The 11,627-nt window shown below is 66.3% G+C and overlaps 1 protein-coding gene across 5 annotated transcripts in view; it reads right to left on the reverse strand.

Moving 5' to 3' along the window:
- Positions 1-686: 686 nt before the first annotated feature.
- The window catches only part of PACS2 (phosphofurin acidic cluster sorting protein 2), a 56,628-nt gene continuing 45,687 nt past the window's right edge, over positions 687-11,627 (reverse strand). For 3 of the 5 annotated variants that reach the window (XM_020897691.2, XM_020897690.2, XM_020897688.2), the window contains exons 13-25: positions 11,162-11,294; positions 10,865-10,969; positions 10,625-10,731; positions 10,288-10,442; positions 9,895-10,005; positions 9,223-9,331; positions 8,569-8,601; positions 5,232-5,274; positions 3,845-3,887; positions 3,412-3,547; positions 2,570-2,796; positions 2,156-2,269; positions 687-1,457 (exon numbers count right to left, since the gene is read on the reverse strand). In XM_020897691.2, coding sequence (XP_020753350.1) covers positions 1,339-1,457; positions 2,156-2,269; positions 2,570-2,796; positions 3,412-3,547; positions 3,845-3,887; positions 5,232-5,274; positions 8,569-8,601; positions 9,223-9,331; positions 9,895-10,005; positions 10,288-10,442; positions 10,625-10,731; positions 10,865-10,969; positions 11,162-11,294 — 1,435 coding nt within the window. In that variant the 3' untranslated portion in view covers positions 687-1,338. The remainder of the gene's footprint in view (positions 1,458-2,155; positions 2,270-2,569; positions 2,797-3,411; positions 3,548-3,844; positions 3,888-5,231; positions 5,275-8,568; positions 8,602-9,222; positions 9,332-9,894; positions 10,006-10,287; positions 10,443-10,624; positions 10,732-10,864; positions 10,970-11,161; positions 11,295-11,627) is intronic. The other 2 variants (XM_020897693.2, XM_020897692.2) reach the window with 1 other exon arrangement.

The raw sequence follows: 11,627 nt of genomic DNA on the forward strand, positions 1-11,627 counted from the left end.
AGGTAGGTCACAGATAAGAAAAATACACCATCTTCCAGCCCCGAGTGGAACCCTTCCATGCCACGGGCTGTTGGAGTCCTATCCTCCAACAGAGCGGGAAAGACCTGCAGCCTGTCTGGCGTTTGGCACTGTTTTTCTGAGCGCAGCCTGTGTGGTTCTCAGCCCTAGAAAACTCGACTTGGAGACCCTGGGTGGGCCACCCAGGCCTGCAGCCAGTGGCCAGGGCAGGGCAGGGCTGGGGCCGAGCAGGTCTGGAAGGGACCCCTCCTCAGGTCAGGACACGCACTGCCTGCTGCACGGGGAGGGGGAGGGCAGGGTGACCCCCCCTGGGGACCCAGACCCCAAATCCCTTGCCCTGAGGAGCCTAGCCTAGACAAGCAGGGCGCCCAGGCTGCGCCCATGGCGCCAACGGGGCTCGGGCCCCTATGATTTGGCCACTTGCCTGAGCCTCACTGGCCACATTAGTGGTGCAGGTGACAGACACCCCTAGTTAGCAAGCGAGACCGGGGTGGGGGCAAGCAGTGGAGCTGAGGAGGCAACTGTGTTCGGGGCAGGACGACTCGAAGAAGCAAAGTGGCGCCTTGGGGCAGCGAAGGGTGCAGGGAGTGGGGGCTGGGACCGGGGCGGCCTGGCTGGCTCTGCCTCAGTCCTCAGGGGCTGCTGGGACTTCAGAAGAGCAACGTCTGTTTGGCAGCTACATTTTAACATGTATTTAAAAGCATTAAAAATATCCGCTACTATAAAACCTCCACTGCCGCCGGCCGCAGTTCATTGGGATCCAGAGTGGGCGGCGCTGGGGCCCTCTCGGCTGGTGGGGGGGGGGGGGGGCGCGGGGGGCCAGAGCAGGGCTAACTGGCCTCTGGGTTCCGCTCAGGATGTCCCTGACAGAAGGCTGGCCCCTGGCCCCCCAGCTGGCTGCCTGGGCACAGACAGCCCGCGGTCCACGGGGCCACCTGCAGGACCCCCGCTCCCTGAGGAAGCAGAGTAGTCCTGGCTTTCAGAAAGAACAGGACACGAAGGCAAGAACCCTTCTTGTTGGGGGGACGGGTTGGGGGTGAGTCCTGAGGCGAAAACACACCTTCCGTGATGCCGCCTGCCCTCCCACCCCTGCCGGGACATTCTGGTTAATAAGCAGAGCAGTTACGGGCTCCCGGTGGGGGCCGCCCCGTTAGTCTCCAGGTTGTGAGCGCGTTCATACTTAAGACTGTTTCTCTGGGGTTTTAAGGGTCTGTCTCTGTGGTAAACTGAAGTGTGAACAGAAAAGCAGCTGGGCCCTCCCGGCCGCGGCCGTCGTGGGGCTGCAGGGCGGGAACTGGCACGGCTCCCCGGCAGGCGGGGCTAGAAGGTGGACTTGGAGTGTCCGAAGATGCAGATGGGGAAGTGCTTGACGTGGGAGGACCACTGGGCCGCCAGCTGGAAGAACTTGACGTCGTTCCACTCCACACCATCGATGAGGACTGTGGGGACAAGACCGCCTGACCTGCCTGCCCCCCTCTCCAGGCTGCGGCTGAGAACAAGGCTGGGGGGTGCTGACACCCATAGGGACCCCCAGGCTCCCGGGAGACACTCGCTGGTTCTCATCGGCCCTGCGGGAGGAGGTCTGGGACCCCCAGCTCCCCTCCTGGCCTTCCTGCCGCCTGCCCCCACCCCCTCCCCATGGCCGGAGAGCCTCTACCCAGCCACCTCAGGGGCGCTGGTGTCCACAGCCTGTCTGCCTCGGAGGGGTCTGCAGACGGGGTCTGAAACACCCTCCACTTAAGCCAGAAAATCAACAGAGAAAGGCTGGCTCTGGGCCACTGTGGTCAGACCCAAGCCCACGGAAAAGAGAGAACTCGAGACCTCCGTGTTCTCAACCACTCAGTCGCAGAATATCTTCTATAAAAATTCTGAGACGAAGCAGAAAGGGCTGAGAAATCATTTCTCAGAATTTGAAAAGCCACTCCACACACACAAGTGGGCTCTCCCAACTGTGCTCCGAGCTCAGACTACGTAACATGACATCCCAGCCAAACACGCTTTTCCGGAGGTGAACCTCCAGAAGCGGCCCCGCCCCGCCCCGCCCCGCCCCGCCCCGGTTTACTTCCGTCGCGTTGGCCACAGACTCCGCCCACTGGCCACAGGCCCCGCCCCCGCCCGAGAGGGCATCTCGGCTCACCCCGCAGCATGTTCTGCTGGTGCTTGGCCGTGCAGATCAGGCGGCTGATGCCCTCGATGCACTGGCTTTTGGACTCCACGTCCTTATCCTTGGTTTTCTTGGGCAGAAACATCACTAGGAGGAAAGGGGGCCGTGCTGTGCTGCCGCTGCTTCTTCAGGGCCCAGGGCAGCGCGGGGGGTGCGCTCTGCCGGCCCTGGACCCCCCTCCTCTGGCTCTCCTTTCACGCTGACCTGCCGGCCCTGGACCCCCCTCCTCTGGCCCTCCTTTCACGCTGACCCTGACCGCCACCACCCGCCCGCCAGCAGGCCCTTGCCCAGGGGTGTAGGAACAAAGTGGCCCCCAGGCCCTCGGCACCCTCGGGGCCTGCGCAGCAGCCCCTCCGCCCCGACAGTCAGCCCGCCTCCCCACCTCACCCTTCTTGTTCTTCTCCTTGGTGACCACGGTCATGGACATGGTGGGCGTGGCCGCGGCCTCGCCGCTGCTGGGCAGCCTGCTGACCTGGAGAGACCGGAAGGTGCACTTGAGTGTGTTTTTGGTGGTGGGCGAGTCCTTCTTCTCCGCGTCTCTCTTCCTGTCTGCGGGCTGAGCTGCCGTCCAGTAATCCACCTGCAGCCCCATGAGCTCGGCGCCGACGCCCTGGCTGTGAAAGACGAGGGAGGCTCACCCCTCCGTCCTCAGTGGTGGACGGCAGCACCCCAGGCCAGTGTGGGCGAACGGGTGCCCTCTGGTGCCTGTGCTCCCGACCTCGGGGACCACCTCTGTTTGGAGGGCCCAGGCCACCGCCCCTCACAGGTGCAGGCCCCAGGGGGTCCTACAGTGGGCCTCCCGACCCTGCAGCAGTCCTGTCTGGATGGGTTCTGCTCGGGAGAGCCCTGAGGGCACTGGAGAGGGGCTGCCAATAACCACGCCCACTCTATCCCAGGCCTGCTACTCACATCCGAGTTTCCAACCCCCCCACGCCCCCTCCCGCCCCCGCCCCTGCGTCCAGAACACCCTATATTTACACTCTCTGTAGTTCCGGCCCCAGGAATGCAGGGGGCCAGGTGGGGAGACACCAGCCCAGGACTGAACAGTAGGGCACCCCAACTCACTTGTCTGAGTGAGCCTTTGTTGACACCACTGTGTCCCCCACAAGGCCACCCTGACCCTCTGCTTCCTGGCAGCCTGGGGTGCGGTCAGGGACCCCAAGGAACCACCTGGTTCTCAGCCCGATGCCTGTTGTGCTGGGGCAGCACTTCCGCATGGCTGCGTTTACCTGGGGGAGGACAGGCCTCCGCTCACTGAGGGGGAGGAGGGCGGGGTAGGCGACGCCTCCTTGGCCGCTGGAGACGTGGACGGCGGGGTGGACGAGAGCACGCTGGAGCCCGAGGGGGCCGCATCATCTGAATCACCTGGGGAGGAGTTGGGGGCGGCACTGAGCTCCCCCACGGCTCTGCCTGGGCAGCTGGCAGCCCTCTGCACCCAGACACAGCCGGGAAGCCAGGCAGCTGTGGGCCGGGGGCGCACCTGTGGGAAGCCGGAGGACCCCCCTCCCCCAAAGCTGAGCAGGAGCTGTCAGGCCTCCAGGGACAAGGGAGGCCCATTCCTGGTGAATTCAAGCCCCGCAGGAGACGAGCGCTGGGGCTGCCACCCGCGGCACCCCTACCCCTGCACTGCCCCCCAGCCCAGGGCTCGGAGAATGCAGTCACCTGACGTGGCCGAAGATGGCTCCACTATCCCCACCTTCACCACCTAGGAGGCAACAGGACGCTGCTAAGGGTGGGCTCCAGACCTGGGTAGGGACCTGTTCCCTGCAGCTGCCCACTCGCCATGTCCCCCCCGGAACTCCCGGGGCCGAGTCGAGTCCCAGCTCCTCAGTGCGAGGGGCAGAGCTAGGCTCAGGGGAGCCACTGTCCGCGTGGTCAGCTGTGCCACAAGTCCTGGTGAAGGACTCCCCCTCTTCAGGTGGTGTGTTTGGGAGATGCCCTCAAGACGCAGCCAGCTCTGGCCATCTTGCATTCCCGGGATGAAGGCACAGGCCCCAGAGGCCTCAGGCTGCCGGCCGGCCGGCCCCCAACCTAACCCTGACCTGTGACCAGCATTCAGGACACATGTGGCCTCCAGCAGGAGAGGAACCCTCTCCCCATGAGTGAACCTCTCAGGTCCCATACCCTGGCCTCGGCAGAACACACGCGCGTAAGATTGACAGGGCACAGGTGGTGGCGAGTCAGATGCTGGCGAGAGGGAGCCTGGCCCAGGGGGCACCAAGGTGGCCGCAGGGCCTGCGCAAAGTCCCTGCGGGCTGCCGGGGGCCCCGGCCCACGCCGACCAGGGTAGGAGCTGTGTCAAGTGAAATAGATCACGACGACGACCCTGGCCCTGGTTACACGGCAGTGTCTCACGTGCAGCCAGCAGGACAGGCCCTGTGGTCACCACGGCAGCTTCCGCAGGACAGCTCCGGACGAGCTCCCTCCCAGGATGGCCAGCAGCCACCCCTCGCCTGAGCAGAGTGAGCACGGCCTAGAGCCCCTGGCGCCTGCCTGGCTGCCACACACCTCCCAGCAGATGCCCCAGCTGGAGACCCCAGTGGGGCCACAGACCGTGGACACACGGCCAGCCGGCGGGTGGCAGCCCTGGCTCCTTGGCTGCAGGACAAAGTAAAACCTTCCAACTTACAGGCCACGCTCCAGCCAAGCAAGCCTGCCCCGAGGCTCCCAGATCTCTGCCGCAGATCCCAGGAGGGGCCCGTCCTGAGGACGGCCAGCCCTGGGTGGCCCCTGACAAGCCGAGCCTGATGCTGATCCCCACTGCCCAGGACAAAGCTAAGAACCAGCCCCGTGCCCTCAGGCAGGCTGCCTGCTTCCACGAGTCCAGTCCTAGCAGCACCTGAGCTCACTCCCCACCTGATGCAGGAAAGAGAGACTTTAGAGTGGGAGGGATGCGAAGGCAAGTCGTCAGCTACAACTGAAGAAGGTTCTGGACCATGTAGCGTAAACACGACACGCCGATCACGTCGGCGGATTGCAGCCACCCCACAGCGGAGCAGCCGGGTGGCAGGACGGCGGGCAAGGTGACAGCTGCCCGGGCGGTACTCACCCCAACGAAGGGAATGAACTTCTGGGAGGACTCCTCGTCGGGGCTGAGACAGGGAAACACATAGTCAGCCCCACTGAGGGGCGAGGCCACCCTCTGCAGCGCCCGGCCCACCCGGACTCGCGCCCGCCCTCCCACGGACACCAGCCTGGACCTCTGACCGCAGGGCCCGCCGACCTGCAGGAAGGCTGAACGCAGCTCCACATGAGGTCCAGAGCCCTATGGGGTGGCCTGAGGCCATCTGCTCCTCCCCTGGGGCACCTGGTGCGCAGACAGCTGGCCCAGCCTGGAGCCACTCTGCTGGCCCCCTGGGGCCCCAGGAGAGGGCGGGCTGCCTGTGCCCCCAGGACACCCCGGGGGCAGCCAGGGCCACCTCCAGGGGGTGGGGGTGGCCGTCCCGTCAGGCAGAGACATCCCCCCCGACAGTCTGGATGAAGTTGGTGCCCACTGCGGGGGCGTTTCTAGGACTAAGACCTTCATGCCGGAGGGCGTGGGTTCTAACAGCACAACTCGTCCCAAGAGCAGCCTGAAGGCAAGGCTGAGGCTCTGGGGGCGTGCTGCTGTACACACCCACAGGCCCTGCACAGCTGCTGGCAGAGCCCAGCCTCTCCAGGACCCCCCGTCACAGCCGCTGGCAGGCAAGGCGCCCAGGGTCCCCAGGCCTGGGTGGGGGCGTCTCTTCTACCCGCTCCCCCCGGGCCGGGGCTGGTCCTGCGGCTCAGCTGGCGCCACTCCGGCCCCCAGTGCCCACCTTGGCCTGGGCTCCACTGGCGGCTGGCAGAGCACCCCCTTCTCGCCTCCGCCTGGGTCCCCAGGGCAGGACTGGTCCAGGGCCTTATGCGGTCCCTCCCCCAGCCGCAGGACAGACAGGTGTCCCCTCCCCTGCCTCCTGGGCCGGCATCCTCTCCGAGCCATCCTCTCAAACCTGAGCTTGAAATCACAGAGCGACTCTTCTGCAAGGCAGTCCACACACGCACACCCAGTAGGGCAGCGGCCTGGAGGTGCCACCCAGGGAGAAGCCTCTGCACCAGGCAGGCCTGCCCGTGGGGACCCAGGCCCCGCTCAGCCAGCTCCCCAGGCACCAGCTCTCGGGACCAGGAGCCCCAGGGCACCAGAGCTTGGCAGGAGGCTCTCCCCTCCCTGTCCCTGTGGCGGATGGAGGCCTGGGGCTGGGGGTGCCCCCGTGAAGTGTGGTCACCAGCTGGACAAGCGCCCCTGGCCCAGGGGCCAGTTCAGAATGCAGGTCCCGGTCCTGGCAGGAGGTGCTGCCCCGTGCCCAGCACGCCACCCACATGAGGGGACAGCAGCTGGCAGGAGCCACCCTCACCTGGGCACCCTTGGACGTGGGCATCCGTGAACCACCCAGCACCACCCACCCCATCTCTGCAAAAGACCTGGCAAATGACTTTGGATGAAAGAACCTACAGGTTCAGTCCCTCCAACTGAAGATTACCAAATTCCCAGGTTTTCTCCCCATTTTAAGAAGAAAACAGTTGAAAAAGAAAACTTTCCTTCATTCCAGTTCATGTAACAAAACAACCCAAATCTTGTGCCCGGACCTCCTCCTGCATGTGAGGAGGCAGAACGTCTGGGGGGGGTCCCTGACTCAATGCACAGGGGCCTTCGACCCACAGGGCCCCCACCTCAGTGATCCACTGCCCACCACGCATGCCCACCCCCTCCACGATCTGCACGCGGGGAGGCAGACAAACGAGGACCCCAAAGAGGGGGGGACTTGGAGACTCCACAACACAAGCGTCAAAGCCAAGCTGTGCTCCTGGGCCATGCAGACGACATCCAGCACGCACGTGCCCACGAGACGGGGGTGACACCGGCTTCCATTGAGACCCCTCACCCTGGACCCTGCGTGCGGAGGGCATGCGTGCTCCTGGCAGGGTCAGAGATCAGGACTCCTAGGGCTTGAGCCCACAGCTCTGTGCCAAGGCCCCTGGGCATGGCTCATGAGACCTGCGTGTGGGGGAGGTGCCACCACGTGGCATCAATGGCACGGAAGCTGAGGGGAGCCCACGCCGGCCAAGAGGCCAGGGTAGGGGTGCTGGGCAGCCCGCACAGTTGCCTGGGAGGACCACCGATGGGTCTGACCTCAGGCTGGGAGCTGGTGCTGAGCAGATGGGAGCCTCCCTGCAGACACCCTCACAGGGCAGGGCTGGAGGAGGCCTGGGATGGCCGTGCCCACTGCCCACCGTCTCCCGGGTCTCCTGACCCCTCGGGGTGGACAGCAGCCTGTTCTGTGTCACTGCAGACAAAGGCTGGCCCGCTGCCCTTCCGGCCTGGGCTCTGAGCCTGGATGGCGCACTGGCCATCACAGGGCTCCAGCCGGGACAGCGGGTCCCCCCTGCCCCCAGGGCCGGGCCGGTGTCACCACTGTAACGCGGAGGTGGGGGCTGAGCACGGAGGCGGCTCGGGGCGGCCCAGGTCCCGGGCCCAGGCGCGGCTCAGAGGAGCCCGCCCTGGCACAGACAGACGCTGCGGCCCAGGCAGCAAAGCAGGCCGCGCTCCTGGCACAGCTATCGGGGGTGGGCGGGGAGGGGCGCGGGCACAGGCCCACAGGAAGCCCGGGGTCAGCAGGGCACACCACGGCTGGTCTTTCTCGAGACCCTGAGGCTTGTTTAGCAGGATGTCTGAACGGGCTCACACCCCTCCTCCTGATCCATCCCAGGGCCCAGCACAGAGGCGGCCTGGGACCCAAGGACTCGCCCTGGGGCTTTCCCAGAGCAAATGCCCTGAGACTCTGGCAAAGCAGTGCCCCGAGGCTGGGGCTGCCTGGCAGGCAGGGCCGTCTGGGGCTCAGCTCCGACACACAGTCAAACAGAGGAGCCGCCACCTTGGGGGCAAAAATAGAGTCTCGCTGTGTGCAGGGGTCCCAGTGGCCTGGCCACCATCCAGGGAAACCCCAAAACTGAGCTGGGAAACTGCCCCGAGCTGCTCTCCCTGGCTGCTGGCAGCGGGTACGGGGCGCACAGCCCGCCCCAAGTGGTGCCAGTGCTTGCTGGCTCACGGGGTGGAACCAGTCCCTGCGGCTACCTTGGGGGTGGAACTGCCAGGCTTCAGAGACGAGTTCCGCCGGCCACTTCCCAACCCGCACTCGGGACTGAAATGCTGCCAGGCAGCAGACTTTGTCCCTGAGGCTGGGTGGGCACCTGAGAGGGACCGGGCAGCTGGCTCAGGCAGCGTGCAGTGCCAGGAGCCTGCCTGGTGGAGGCCGCGCCCCCTGACCCCTGTACGGAGAGCTGAAGACCACCCCACCTGCTGACACCGCCAAACAGCCCTAAAGACCAGCCAGTGGGCAGACGGGGGCCAGACCCACGGACAGCGGTACCTGAGGGTAAAGTCAAAGTGAAAGTTCTTTCTCCTTTGCAGAGAGCCGCCAGAAAGAGAGACAGGACGCTGTTAGCCGCTCAGAGGCAGTGAGGCACCTGCCAGGGGCCCCTCGCAGAGCAGGGGCTGGAGCCCAGGGCAGGCAGCTGGGCTCCTCGGACCTGCCGCGGCCTGCCTCCTCCTGCAACCCCCGACTGTGCCTCTGTTCATGGCCGGTCGAGGAGACTGCTAGACCCCCTCGGATCACACAAGGCCCCACCCCATGCAAGCGGGCATCAGCCCAGTCCCTAACCACCATCCTGCATTGGGCAGGGTGAGGACCGGGTCTCCTGCTGGAGACTGGCTGTTGGAGGAGGCATTCCAGGATGCTGCTGGGCCAGCATCGGGACTACTGCTCTTGTGACTCCAATTACAGGAAATCCCAGCGCATTCAAAGAGAAAGAAAAATCGACCAGCTAATCCTAACTGCGATTTGTGTCAAAAAAGGGTGCAGTGTTCAGGACAACTAGGGGCTTCCCTCATCCCAAGTCTCTTTCCATCCCGTGGGCCCGTCAGTGACCCAAGGAGCTGGGACAGTGAGGATGCAGGCCGCCTGGCCAAGACCGCAGAGGTACGGCGGTCTCCACCCCACGCCTGCCTGGGCCCGCGGAGGTACCTCTTCTGCTTGTAGGTCAGCATGGCCTCTGCAATGGGCAGCTGGTGGGCGCAGTTGGCCCCCGAAATGTACTGGGTGATTCTCGACACGATGTCCGGCGTGTCCTGCACTACAGGAGAAGACCAGGAGGGGTCCGTGGGCACGGCATACCCCAGCACCCAGGGGCTGGGCAGCCAGGCTGGGCACAGCTGAGGGGCTCCTCTGGCCGCCGCCCTCACGGGGTCCTGGGGAGGGCAGTGAGGCCTCGCCAAATCCTGAAAACCCCTCCCCGGGGCCAGTCACCAAAGAGCTTTGAGGCTCAATAGCAGAGAAACATCCTGGCCCAGACCCCACTGGCCACGCCCCCTGACCTCAGCTACCTGCGCGCTCAGGCCCAATACAAACAAGTGTGTCTCAGAGCACAGCAAACCACTGACTTTCAAAAGGAGATGTGATGGGCTGGGCGCCGGGCTGGGGCGCGAGGGGCAGGGGCGCAGGCGGGCGTGGGCGGCAGGGCGGGGGCGCGAGGGGCAGGGGCGCAGAGCGGGCGTGGGCGGCAGGGCGGGGGCGCGAGGGGCAGGGGCGCAGGGCGGGCGTGGGCGGCAGGGCGGGGGCGCGAGGGGCAGGGGACAGGAGGGAAGGGGAGGGGCGCGGCAGGGCGGGGGCGCGTCGCGGGACACGCCCGGGCCTCACCAGCGCTCTGCGCCTCCAGCTTGTTGAACAGGTCCCTCCAAGCCAGGTCCTGGAAGAAGTTGTTGTACCTGTAGTCCACGGAGCCCAGGTACCGGGCCACGGGGTGGGAGCCTGTGGGCCGAGGGGAGGCGTCAGGCGCGGCGCCGCCGCAGCCCCGCTTCTCCGCCCCCCCACCTCACCTCGCCCTGGGGTGGGGGTCTCCCTGAGGACTGCACCCCTCCCAGCGCAGACAGACGTGTGTGCGCCAATTCAGGAAAGCCAAAAACCGGGGGTTTGGTTTTGAGAATCTTTAAAGGTTAATAAGGAAGCAAGCCCCCGCCTGGCCCTATTGACAGGAGACCCCAGTTGGCCCGGCGCCCTCGGGGTCGGCCCCAGGGCGGGGGGCGCCCTCACCCAGCGGGATCACGAGGAAGCGCATGTAGCCCAGCCAGTCGGGGGTCTTGTGCGACAGCTGCTCCACGAAGAGCCTCAGCACGGCGCTGAGGTAGTGCTGCGCGCCCGCCACCGCGATCTTCACGGGCGTCGGCGGCTGCGAGTTACAGTTGCAGCTTCGGGCGGCAGAGGGGCGGAGCCTCAGGACGACAGCCCGCCGCACGCCCCGGGCCTCGCGCCCCCGCCCTGCCGCCCACGCCCGCCGCGCGCCCCGGGCCTCGCGCCCGGCCGCCCCAGCAGCGGCCCCCACCCCCTCCCGAGTCGCTGCGGAGCAGAGGCCCCCACGCCTGGTACTCACTATCTCTGAATCCTAGACACGATGGTGCTGAAGGCCGCCTGGACGTCGGCCGCGGAGCAGGTGCAGACCACGGGGAGCGTGTGCCGCTGCAGCACGTCTGAGAGGAACTGGGGGGGCGGGGTGAACCTCATCCATGTGCCCCGCTCGCGTCCACAGCGGGCAGGGCTGGCCAGGGCCCCAGAGAGGACACATCGCCCCCTCCCCACCCCACCCTGCCCGGGCAGCCCGGCCCCTCCCCACCTGTCCCTGCCAGTCCGAGGTGTTCACGAGAATGATGTTTTCCGGGAGCTGGTCGTCGGAGATGAGGATGTGGTTTAACTGGTCGTACACAGTCTTCCTGGGGATCTGGAGAGACCAGCTTGTTTGCAGCTGCCCTGATGGCGAGCTGTCCCCAGTCACTCACCGGCCCAGCTGACCCCCAGCAGCCCCCGGAAGCAGGCGGGAAAGCCCAACCCCTGGTGCACACGGACACGCATCCTCCGCATGGACAGAGGCCCTGGGGTCTGGGAGCCCCCACGCCCGCCTGCCCACAGGCACCTGCAGCTGGCTCCGCGTGTCGGGGCAGCGCTCGTTGTCCAAGCTGTTGGCCCTCTCGTTCTGCGGGCGCGCCGGCTGCCGCTCCTTCAGGGACGTGCTCCGGCCCCGGCGGCCTGCCTGCTTCCCCTCAGACCTATGGGGCAGCCATGGGCACTCACTGCCTTGGGGGCCTGGCCACTCTGCGGTGAGGCGGCTGCGGTGGGGGCGGTCGTGCAGCTGGGCCACAGGCCATGAGGACGGAGACCCCAGCCCCTCCCCCGGTGAGCCTGGCGCAGGCCGTGCCCGTGTCCTGGAGCTCAGGGTGCCCCTTCCACGCCTGACACAGGCCCCTGTTCCCCCCGCCAGGTAGTGCCAGCACCAGAGCCCTGCTCCTGGAAAACTCCTGTCCGAGAAACACAAAGCGAAGGCCTCATGGAGGCCAGCGGCTGACACGCCTGTCTGCTGGCTCCCATCGTGTGCGGCCTGG

This window comes from Odocoileus virginianus, chromosome 16 (genome assembly GCF_023699985.2).
Source record: "Odocoileus virginianus isolate 20LAN1187 ecotype Illinois chromosome 16, Ovbor_1.2, whole genome shotgun sequence".
NCBI classification, from domain to species: Eukaryota; Metazoa; Chordata; class Mammalia; order Artiodactyla; family Cervidae; genus Odocoileus; species Odocoileus virginianus.